Below are 10,320 nucleotides of genomic sequence, written 5' to 3' on the forward strand. Positions count from 1 at the left end.
TACTCTCTCAGTCTCGCCGCGATCTATACCCATTGCTTGTAGACTCCAACTAGTTGCCTGAGTGAGCCCAGAGTGAGCCCATTCCAATATTTATTTTAAATCAGCTCAGTAACTAGAGACGGCACAGGGACAGTACTAACCTTCATGGGGATCTTTCTGTCCACAAGCTTCGGATGCCACAGGCAGGCCCTGTTCACTGAAAACTGCAAAGGACCCTAATGTAGCGTTAGAGGTACATCAAGCACACCGCACAAACTTTACTTGACATATTGCGTTGCCTAGCATTCAAGCCTATCATCCGCAGTACAATCTCAGAGCATGACTTTCGCAGCCGCACAAGCTCACAGGAGTTAATTGGCCATTCTGGTACGGTATAAAGACTTGCGCTTTTACAGGATTTTGTAACCATCCACCTCCAAGCCATACACCCAGCATCGAAATATTCATCAGATTCTAAAGCCATGTACGCTGTGAGTACACATTCATCTCATGAGTGGTCATCGTGCACTCACGCACCAATAGACCGAAACCATCACTCTCGTCAACAGTGCTTGTGGCTCAGAAGGCTGCAGCTGCTCGTCCACGTAAGCTCTGCTCTTGTCAAGTATGAACGTATGCTGACAATGAATCCTTATTAGTTGTGGATGCCAGCCTAACGCATGCAACTGCAAGAACTGAAGCACAACGATGGTGACTATCATCACACTCGTTCCGCACGGTGACAAACTTATCGAACAGTTGCAGGCACTAGCCCATTTATCACTTCCATGACCAATACACGTCGTCGAGGCCGAGTCTTTCATGTAGTTTTCAATGTAGTCTTCATCCCAGGAGCAATCTTGTTTTTCTTCAACCACTCAATATAAATTTACTGAACGTGATATGAACGACATGAAACCCAAGATAATTATGAAGATATGTATCCGCGTAAGATGAATGGCAAAGCAGTGAAAGCAAGTATATGTATATGTGAAGATAGCCTGGTGCAACCTGTAGGCTTGAGTAGTAAGGATAGCACGAATTGAAGATGTATGAGCCAAAGAATATTTGGTTTTAATATTAGAAATGTACTAAAAGCAATGTAGAAGAGATGCATGATATCGTGAATGAGTGTAGACATGGAAGAGATGGGGCAAGGGAAAGGAACTTGTGCGCAAAGTCAGATGGTTGCTCTTATCAGGCTTACAATCCCTTATAAGACTATAGATCACAAGTTCGTTCAGCCAATGAAGCGATCGACAGTAGACATAACCGACCTTGAGTGCTTTCTGGGACACCATTCTTTTCTGAATGTAATGCAGCATTCTTTTCAAGTCTGGCATCAAGAACATCGGGATAACGACTAGCATGACCGGTATAGCAATCTCCCAGAAACTGGTGAAATACATTACATTGAGCACGAGACGACGGAGAACTTGAAAACACATACAGGACATCGCTGTTTTCTTGTACGGACCACATAGCTTCGAAGTTCATACCCTGCGTAGATGTTATTATTACGATTTAGAAGCAGAACGAGACGACATACGAAATAACCAGTTAATAACGTCAACGGGAGGAAGACAATGGTGGCAAGAGTTAATCGTCGCCTGCACGAGGGGTCATTATCCAATATATCTATATCATCCGTATCAAGAAGATAACACCTACATGACTTCGTTCATTTCATACGATGACATCTAGAAATGGCAGAAGATGAAAACCAATGCAGTAAGGTAAAAAGGTGGGCGTACATTGAACGTATAGTTGATCAAGTTCTCCGTGATACCCGCAAACATTTCAATGCTGGTGAGGATGTACTCCATATGATCGTACACGTCGGCCTGAAGAGAATTAAAGACCAGAGATAAACATGAAACTGAGAGAGAGAGCTTACGAGGTAAATTTTTGACTTGTGGCTCATAAAACCAACGACTTTAGTATCTTTGTTGCCTGCGACGCTTGGATCCACTAACGCTGCAGCACGGTCGAGATCGTACCGCCTTAAGCCATAGACGACTGTCTTGATCGGCTCGAGCGTCCTTTTGTGCAGAATGAGATCTCCGGACAAGATGTGTACTAGGAAGAAACATTCATTGGATCAGCACAGGTAGGGAATGATACGACTAAATGAACTAAGAAGACACACAGTTGCGCACAGTCGTGACTTCGGGTTTAAGAAGGACCTGTCTCTCGAATTTCTTGATCTTAAGGTGATACTCGTCGATGACTTCCAAAGCTTTGTCGACGACTGAGAAAGAGGGGTAAGAAGATCAGGATACGAGCTATTAAGTCCAAAACGACAAAACCAGAACCCACTCAGATCAAGCAGACTCTGCACCAGTAAAGAGGGATCAGCAGATGTACGGAGCATCGTATCTCGTTGTTGAAGACGGCGAGTGATGGGTTGGGTAAGGCTAAGGTCGGAATTTGGATGCATCGAGATAACCGTGCCTACAGTGCATAAGAGGGTGAGTTGAGATTATGGATGCATCAGAGTAAACTTACCATCACGGAATAAGAAAATATGCATCGGTGAAACATCAACAGTAACCCGCGCGCCTTTCTTCAGGGCTGCAATACTGACTTCTTCCTCACGCCGTTGCTGCCGGGTCTCCGTCTACCAATGAGATTGGATATCAGGGCCAGATCATATCGATACAGGAGGAACTCACATTTTGGGTCAACGAAAACAACGAGGGGGCCTTCTTCAGAGATCCCTCCTCCAAATCCTTCTCCCTTTTCTTAATTCCCCCTCGTTGTCGGAGGGTCGACGATTTGCGTGATCCGAAGGGACTGCCGAACCATGCTTTGTCGTTTTTCTCCAACATTTCGTACCCTTCGCCATCTTCGAAAGGCAACGGTGATGATGAGCGTGGTGCATCCGTCAAAGTCGAGCCTAAAGCGGCAGAATCAACTGTTTTAGGTTCTGCATCAGGATCACCGAGTTCGTGACAGAGAATGCGAAGGAAAAGATGTTTGTTGTAGTAGTCTGCCTTTGAACGAGTCTGGCTACGCGTGTGGAAGACGTCCTCGAGAGCCAATGGGTGGATATCTGCATAAAATATTTAGTCATCATACAACCCAGGTAAAAGTAGACGGCACACCGTATTTCAAGGAGACAGCTTTGATAACATCCCAGCTCAACCCACCGATATTGATCCATCTGACCTTTGCCCAACTCTGGCGCGCGCTGGCATTCTTGTCGCCCAACATATTGACGAGCTCCTTGTTCGTCATACGACCGTAACTGATACTGGTGGACGAGTAGTCAATGAGCTCGATAACGCAATCCTGTTTGATTCCTCCATATTGAAGGTCTGCTGTTGCTCGACGAGGATCAACACCAGGCTCGGCCCCAATGTTGTTGTTCTGCAACAACGTGGTGCTCCGGCGCATGGCCATTACTTTTCGCACAGACGACCTGAATCGGTCTCGAGGGCCTAGCTCTGGACGGGTAGCCATTGGAAAAGAGGTAGTCGATGGTCCTGTGGCATCCTTCTTGCGAATTGAACTTGCTGAATGCGCAGAAATTTCTGTAGATTCCTTTGGTGCAGAGCTGAATGAAGGTTCTGCCAAAAGTTGGTCGCGAGGAATGGAATAGGTGGGTGAGGTTGGGGAAATGCCTCCTCCAGAGACCTCTTCGTCGAGGTCAGGGGTCAACGAGCGACCATCCGAGTCGCTGAAACTATTTTCTCGAGGCATTAGTTACCAGAAACAGCAAGCAGTGAATGACAATGGCGTTAAATGGTAGTGAAGGTTATTATTCTAGCTGCCGTGTCCTAGATGGTGTCTACCATGTAGTGTCTACGATATGTAAGAAGAGGAAACGTTCAGGGATATCGTACACAATATTATTATTGATGGAAACTGACAGCAAATATTTTCACTGGCTGATAATTTAGTAGCTGATTGGTTGCGCCTCGAGGCACTACTGAATTTATTCTTGAATACGATCGTTGTATTTACTTTTTTGTCTCGATGAATACCCCGTCCGGGCCAACCTTTCCAATGCATGGCTGCTTGGCAGTGCAAATCCCAACCCCTGAATAACTACAAGTGAATGTCTCATCCTGTGCAGCTCTAGATGTGCCTTTCCATTCATTTTGGAAAAAGATGCTGTCGAAACTATGGATACCCCACTTAGCAGCAAGCGCCTCTTCCATCCGTTCCATGATTGCGTTCGGCAAAGGGGTGCTCCCAAGCTTTGAGCTTGAGCCATAAATGTACGGTCGAGCCAATTTTGGACCTCCGAAAGTACCGGTGATCGTGACTTGCATTATTCTCGCTCGCCTTTCTAAATGGGACGTCGACCCAGGGTCCATATGGGGTTCAACGGAGGCAGCTTCAAAAGTAGTGGTCTATACACATCATTAGTAGTAGTGCTCATTTCATGAAATTAGGGACACACGTTCAAAGGTGCGGCATGCACAGCGGTAAGAAGAACTGCGAGGAGATAGATGGGGTCCACGAACATGTCGACGGATTGTCGGATAGTGAGTCGAGTGTATGATAACGTTGGCTAATGATAGAACAAGAACGCTGGATAGAACAACGATACGCGTAGTAGAGGGGACGGGCAGGAGGACTTTTTTTTTACAGCGGACGAAATGGAACAACTGGCCAGCAGTTTCTGGAAGATCGCCTCATTCATCGCTCTGGCTTTTATACGTCCATTTATAGTCAGTGATAAGCCTTGATAAGCCCCTCCAACCTCTCGGATGGCTGTGGACAAACCACGCGTTTACGCGCAACGCATGGTTGGTTCAGTCGGCAAACCTGCTTCGTTGCTATAAGTTCCCTGAGGGTTCCTTCTGTATGTTTCGTTAAAATTCGGCTGTGAAGTCTTGTAAATCAGTTCAATGTGTTCAAAATACCTCTCCTATATATATTACAGGAGCTCGGAGCATCACACAGTGCTACGAGGCAGTACGATGCCCTTCTTGATGGTGAAGAAATTCGTGCTTACACTTATCATCATGATGTTGCCAAGTAAATGTAGCGCGGCTACACGGCAGAGATTGGTTGCGAAGACCCCAGCAGACTGCAGACTCCAGCTGAGTTATTTCTGCACATCAAGAATGAATGGCCCTGGATCGATCACCACCAGTAGTAGCCAATACTGACGAGTGCTGGGTATCCTTTGGGCTGGATTTGTAGCAAAGCCATATAAGCTAGCAGTCCAGCGTCATTGAAGGCTGGTAGACTTGTAACCTGAAAATCATTTTGAATGGACAGTTCACTGCTGCGATTGCGGACAAGTCATGATAATCAGACATTCAGACTTGAAGAATTTATGCCGGCCGGCATTATTATCGATTTCCTCTCTTTTACCCAACCTTTGCCGCCATCTTCACTGATCCACCACTGATCCTTCGCAATGTCGTCGTACTCACTTTTCTGTATTGGGAATCCTCTGCTTGACATGCAGGTGACTAGTGGGGAGGAGCTCTTGAAAAAGTACGAGCTCAAGGCAAACGATGCCATCCTTGCGGAGGAAAAGCACGCCCCGATGTATGATTATCTTATAGCACGATTTTTCACCATCCTGATGATGTCCCAAGATATGAAGAGGTCGTCAAAAACTACCAAGTGACTTATGTTGCTGGAGGCGCGTCTCAGAACGCTGCCCGTGGTGCTGCAGTCAGTTTTTTCTTCACCTTAAATCAACATCGCTGAAATTTCACGGTTTCTGGTCCTAAAGTATGTCTTGCCGCCACATTCTGTCGTTTACACAGGATGTGTCGGCGACGATGAACTTGCCGAGCAGCTCAAAGCCGCCAACAAACGTGAGGGTTTACAGGACATGTACTATGTGAAAAAGGGCGAGCAGACGGGTGCTTGCGCCGTTGTCATTACTGGCCATAATCGGTATGGCCTTCCATTGGAATTTGTTTCTATATCACTTCCTAGGCTCAATCCCATCTTTCTCAAGGTCTCTCGTTACGACTCTCCGTGCTGCTGAGAAATTCGACAAGGCTCATTTGTCCTCGCCTGAGATTTCCGCTGTTCTTGAAAGCGCGAAGGCTTACTACATGGAAGGCTTTTTCCTCACCCACGGTCTAGAATCTGCCCTTGAATTAAGTCAGAAGGCATCCAAAGACGCAAAGGTGCGTGTGTGCCGATTGCTTTTGACTCACATTAATGTCCAGATTGATCCCAGGTTTTCGCAATTAACCTATCGGCACCTTTTATCCCACAATTCTTTGGCGCACAATTGCAGCAAATCATCCCTTTCACTGATATCGTTATCGCTAACGAATCCGAAGCCGAAGCATGGGCCACAGCTAATGGACACGCTACACCCACCGATTTGGCCGCCGTCGCCAAAGCTATCGCGATTCAGCCAAAGTCCAATGCTTCTCGTCCTCGCATCGTCGTCTTGACTCATGGTGCAGAGTCCACTGTCGTTGTCACGTCCGATGCCCCCGACGCACCCAAGATTTACTCTGTGCACGCATTGAAGTATGAGGATATCATCGATACGAATGGTGCGGGAGACGCGTTCGCAGGTGGATTCCTGGGTGCTTTCGTATCCGGTAAGAGTTTGGATGAGTGCGTCGAGGCTGGGCACAAGATGGGTGCAATGTGTGTTCAGCAGGTAAAATTTTTTTTCTGGACCCGCATGGCGCTGGTGACTGACCTGCTGAGTTTTAGGTCGGTCCTCAATTCAAGTGGCCCAAGATCGACATTTTGTAGATAATAAAGGATGAAAATGCTACTCCTGCTTTCATGGTGTTCTTTCCGATGTATTACTCACTCACATAAAACGTTCAACCTGTAGCTATATCTTCAGCCACTTTCAACAGTGGTTAACATACATACCGCATATCATCGCAATGTACTTCATATACTTGGCTATCCATACTTATCCATACATCGTTTCAGCAGATCAACGCGCAAAACATGAAACTTAAGTTGAGCGCTCGAGCGTCCGTTTCAGTGTGACTGCGCGGTCCTGCAAATAATAGCAACCTTCTGCAAACAGTCGGAAACTCGGAGCTTCCTGGAGTACTATCTCTCGACGTTTCGTACAATCTCGTTTACATACCGCTGTGAGGCTGAGGCATGCCAAATCACTGAATTCTTCTGATAAGAACAAGGGAAATGTCTCATTGTACTTTGTACTTTACACAATGTGATTATGATGCTCCGTATTCCATACAACTAGAACATGACGGAGATTCGAACTTGTCCGCTTCATCACTACATGCTTTATATCGATTAAGGACGAAGAGCTTTGGCATATGGTATCCTTTGCGTTTTAGCTGAAAATTTCAATAAAAACATGGGCTCTGATCCATCACCCTGTTGAGTAGGAAGCAAAGAGAAAGAATATCAGCAATATGGAGAGAGGATCAAACAGTTAGACTTACGATAAAGTCCGATGGGAAGCCAACATCGAATGGCAATACACTCTCGAGTTCCTTGATATGCTCGTCACTCAGAGAAATATCCAACGCTTCGAGGTTGGCAACGAGGTTCTCGACTTTTCGACCGCCGATGATAGGGAAAACGTATGGGGTTTTCTGCATGACATACGCGATGGCGACTAGAGCAATTTCCGATTAAAAAATATAGGTGAGGGCTAAAACGATTGAAAGACAGTTACCTGCAGTGATACTCTTCGCGCCAACGTCCTTGGCAACTTTCTCCAAAGCGCGAGACATCTTCACCTCGTTCTCGTTTCTCTCCCATCCGGCACCCATGTCACGTCCTTTTTCACCTGTCGCCTTACGTTGTTCTTCTTCAGCATCTGTGCGAAGTTTTCCGCTTCCGATGACTCCCCATGGGGCAAGAGCCATTCCTTGAGCACGAGCCATGGGGATAATATCCCGCTCAAAGGAACGGTCAAGTATGCTCCATTTGCCCTGTAAGCATGAACGCGGTGGATGATGAGTGTTCAGCGTTCGAAAAGAAATGGAGGGAGGGAAAGACGAACCTGGTAGACGACAAAAGGTGTCTTTCCGTGGTCTTTGGCATATTGATTGGCTTGCGAGACGATCCAAGCTGGGGTGTCAGAGACGCCCTATGATCGAATTCGAGATATGAGTTTATTGGTATTGAGACCATTGATTAAATGAAGTGCGTACCAAGTAAATTACTTTGCCAGATGCAACGAGATTGTGCAAGCTATCCATAACCTCCTCGATCGAGGTATCAAAGTCCCACCAGTGCAAATACAAGATATCGATGTAGCTCGTACGCAGTTTCTTCAAGCTAGCTTCAACACTGAGATGCAGAGATTTAGCATTGTTGCCAGTGTAGTTGACTCGCTGTTGAATGTTTTTGTCGGCAAGTTTGTAGTTTGTAGTGTACTAGATTGGGTATAATCAGAAAGTGGCGCATATAGTCATAGATGAAGGCGTACTTTGGTAGCGAGAACCAATTGATCACGGATCTGACGCTTTTCCATCCACTCTCCGATGAAGAGCTCTGAGGATTCATTTTGACTATCATTGACGATTGAGGTATAAGCTATGTGCAGGAGGATCAGAACGGGAAAGGACGCAACTAGTTGTTCGCGGTGTCGATGAAGTTTCCACCCATATCAAAATACGCGTCAAGCAGCTTGAAGCTGGCTTCTTTGTTCATCGAGCCCATGATCTGCGAAATGATCAGATAATGATTCATAAATTCAAAGAATATTTATTTACATCGTTCCACTGGTCTCCGATGCTCACTGAGATGAGGGACTGGTGTCAGCATATATTCTACACAAAATCGCAGACTCGATACTCACTTGCTCCAAGGCATATAGGACTGACCCTCACACCTGCGCGCGAGGAAAGAGTCCTGTAAACACCGAGCTTGGTAGGAGGATCAGGAGCTGGCTGCCAGATAGACATTGCGATTGTGCTTGTTCAGATACAACTGGAAGTGATAAAAGTGGGGAATAAAGGAAGACACTTTATCTGTGAAGATCTGAGGAACCTTTATATACGGGTTCTCGTGAAACTGGTCATTGTGATCGATTGCTGGGATTGAAGTATGAATAAGTTTTTTGTCATTGAATATTACTATGGCTGCCTCAGGAGTCAGGACGCGTTTGACTCTCCTCCGTTCTCCATCCGAGGCCAATTGATTCGGTCACGGTCAATGCTAATAGTTGTCAACGCGTCTTTGGCTATGAGATATAGCCATACCTACAGGAGAGTACCGGGCAATTATTAGCTTACTATGCAGAGAGAATCGCCGACACTGTCGGTTTTACACCAAGTTTTTCTTTACACAACCATATCGCCGATGTTTGTTCGTGTGGACAGTGGGCGCCTATTCCTTTCAATACCGAATTACGTCATTAGCCTATCTGGGCTTATCATCTCTCCCACTATCATTGATTCAATTTCCAGCAGGCTCCGGCTTACCGCTGCCCATTTACTCACAAATTCATCCGTTATGTCAAAGAAATCTCCTCGCTGGCAGTCCGCGATAAATAGTGCTTTAGAAAAGTACGAAAAATCTGTGGGTACGTTCGGTACAAGTATCACTTTCTTCGGTTCTTCTTTAATTTCACCGTGAAACTTACAAATTTATTCCAGTGATTCAACTCGCTTCTATAGATGCAACATCTCCCATACCACATGTTCGATCGCATATATTTCGTTCATTCCTTGATCCCAGATCGAACCCAGCTCTTCCTCTTATTCTCACTACAACCGACGTTCGTAGCCCAAAGACTGCTCAGATCATCGCCAATCCTCACGTGAACATTGCCTGGTGGATTGAAGGAACCCAAGAACAATTTCGCATCTCAGGCGTAGGCAGTATCATTCCTTCTCCCCAAGACCCTCTATACAAACAGTTTATCTACTCCACGACATCTTCTGCCATCTCATCGCCCAACACCGGTATGGCAGCTCTCAGTCGAGAGAACTTTGACTGGGAAGCGAAACGCAAAGAGGTTTTCAAAACCATGAGTGCGCATATGAAAGCAAGTTGGTGTCGACCTACGCCAGGTTCCCCTTTGATTGGTGGTCAGGAAGAAGCCAAGACGTGGCCGGAGAGGGTAGATGAGCCAAAGGACAGTGATGAATCAGACGAGTCCGAGGAGGAGAAGAAAAATCGGAAGAATTGGGATGTTGCTTTGCGGAACTTTGCACTCATATTGGTTGATCCAACGGAAGTGGATTATGTCGAATTGGGGGTGTTTCCAAATCGGCGTACGCTGTTTAATAAGTCTACGCAAGGTCTTTGGAAAGAGCAAGAACTTGTTCCTTGATTACCTCGATATAGACACTCAACTACTTGTCGCCTCAACTTTTCTGTACATGTAACGCTACACTGTATTACATGAGTTTTGTATTTTCTATTTGGCGCAAATAGGATTGCTGATGGCTT

At 46.0% G+C, this 10,320-nt stretch overlaps 5 protein-coding genes across 5 annotated transcripts; 2 read left to right on the top strand and 3 right to left on the bottom strand.

Annotated features, from left to right (window-relative positions):
* Window positions 1-883: 883 nt before the first annotated feature.
* C8R40DRAFT_1108742 (uncharacterized protein) lies at window positions 884-3,867 on the bottom strand. Its single transcript, XM_046228269.1, has 12 exons — window positions 3,087-3,867; window positions 2,655-3,034; window positions 2,488-2,599; window positions 2,299-2,433; window positions 2,129-2,230; window positions 1,877-2,058; window positions 1,734-1,823; window positions 1,651-1,679; window positions 1,529-1,589; window positions 1,430-1,479; window positions 1,257-1,374; window positions 884-1,200 (listed from the first exon to the last, which is right to left on the bottom strand). Exons 1-12 carry the CDS (start codon window positions 3,682-3,684, stop codon window positions 1,183-1,185), a joined length of 1,875 nt encoding a protein of 624 aa, XP_046085501.1. The 5' UTR covers window positions 3,685-3,867; the 3' UTR covers window positions 884-1,182.
* On the bottom strand, window positions 3,866-4,787 carry C8R40DRAFT_314107 (uncharacterized protein). The gene is made up of 2 exons (XM_046234680.1): window positions 4,391-4,787; window positions 3,866-4,340 (listed from the first exon to the last, which is right to left on the bottom strand). Exons 1-2 carry the CDS (start codon window positions 4,454-4,456, stop codon window positions 3,945-3,947), a joined length of 462 nt encoding a protein of 153 aa, XP_046085502.1. The 5' UTR covers window positions 4,457-4,787; the 3' UTR covers window positions 3,866-3,944.
* A 572-nt stretch (window positions 4,788-5,359) lies between these two features.
* C8R40DRAFT_1161205 (Ribokinase-like protein) lies at window positions 5,360-6,678 on the top strand (the record flags this gene model as incomplete). Its single annotated transcript, XM_046230099.1, has 6 exons — window positions 5,360-5,493; window positions 5,544-5,622; window positions 5,684-5,850; window positions 5,915-6,089; window positions 6,143-6,580; window positions 6,637-6,678. 6 exons carry the CDS (start codon window positions 5,360-5,362, stop codon window positions 6,676-6,678), a joined length of 1,035 nt encoding a protein of 344 aa, XP_046085503.1.
* Window positions 6,679-6,983: 305 nt separating this feature from the next.
* Window positions 6,984-8,884, bottom strand: C8R40DRAFT_1108749 (Aldo/keto reductase). The gene is made up of 9 exons (XM_046228270.1): window positions 8,723-8,884; window positions 8,637-8,662; window positions 8,495-8,586; window positions 8,351-8,432; window positions 8,073-8,297; window positions 7,922-8,008; window positions 7,592-7,850; window positions 7,356-7,531; window positions 6,984-7,287 (listed from the first exon to the last, which is right to left on the bottom strand). The coding sequence occupies exons 1-9, from the start codon at window positions 8,826-8,828 to the stop codon at window positions 7,204-7,206; spliced, it is 1,137 nt and encodes a 378-aa protein (XP_046085504.1). The 5' UTR covers window positions 8,829-8,884; the 3' UTR covers window positions 6,984-7,203.
* A 407-nt stretch (window positions 8,885-9,291) lies between these two features.
* C8R40DRAFT_1108753 (uncharacterized protein) lies at window positions 9,292-10,319 on the top strand. Its single transcript, XM_046228271.1, has 2 exons — window positions 9,292-9,448; window positions 9,522-10,319. The coding sequence occupies exons 1-2, from the start codon at window positions 9,379-9,381 to the stop codon at window positions 10,199-10,201; spliced, it is 750 nt and encodes a 249-aa protein (XP_046085505.1). The 5' UTR covers window positions 9,292-9,378; the 3' UTR covers window positions 10,202-10,319.
* The last annotated feature ends 1 nt before the right edge of the window (window position 10,320 follows it).

Source organism: Lentinula edodes, assembly GCF_021015755.1.
Source record: "Lentinula edodes strain Le(Bin) 0899 ss11 chromosome Unknown C8R40scaffold_21, whole genome shotgun sequence".
NCBI lineage: Eukaryota > Fungi > Basidiomycota > Agaricomycetes > Agaricales > Omphalotaceae > Lentinula > Lentinula edodes.

Excerpts from the sequence above, each read along its gene's own strand:
- C8R40DRAFT_314107 (XM_046234680.1), bottom strand. The coding sequence starts at position 4,456 with ATGTTCGTGGACCCCATCTATCTCCTCGCAGTTCTTCTTACCGCTGTG. Across the intron at positions 4,341-4,390 it reads TGCATGCCGCACCTTTGAAC|ACCACTACTTTTGAAGCTGC; the intron begins GTGTGTCCCTAA and ends TGATGTGTATAG.
- C8R40DRAFT_1108753 (XM_046228271.1), top strand. The coding sequence starts at position 9,379 with ATGTCAAAGAAATCTCCTCGCTGGCAGTCCGCGATAAATAGTGCTTTA. Across the intron at positions 9,449-9,521 it reads AAAGTACGAAAAATCTGTGG|TGATTCAACTCGCTTCTATA; the intron begins GTACGTTCGGTA and ends AATTTATTCCAG.
- C8R40DRAFT_1108749 (XM_046228270.1), bottom strand. The coding sequence starts at position 8,828 with ATGTCTATCTGGCAGCCAGCTCCTGATCCTCCTACCAAGCTCGGTGTT. Across the intron at positions 8,298-8,350 it reads AATTGGTTCTCGCTACCAAA|TACACTACAAACTACAAACT; the intron begins GTACGCCTTCAT and ends TACCCAATCTAG. Across the intron at positions 8,009-8,072 it reads CTGGCAAAGTAATTTACTTG|GGCGTCTCTGACACCCCAGC; the intron begins GTACGCACTTCA and ends ATTCGATCATAG.
- C8R40DRAFT_1108742 (XM_046228269.1), bottom strand. The coding sequence starts at position 3,684 with ATGCCTCGAGAAAATAGTTTCAGCGACTCGGATGGTCGCTCGTTGACC. Across the intron at positions 2,059-2,128 it reads AGTCACGACTGTGCGCAACT|TACACATCTTGTCCGGAGAT; the intron begins GTGTGTCTTCTT and ends GTTTCTTCCTAG. Across the intron at positions 1,590-1,650 it reads TATGAAATGAACGAAGTCAT|GCGACGATTAACTCTTGCCA; the intron begins GTAGGTGTTATC and ends CCCCTCGTGCAG.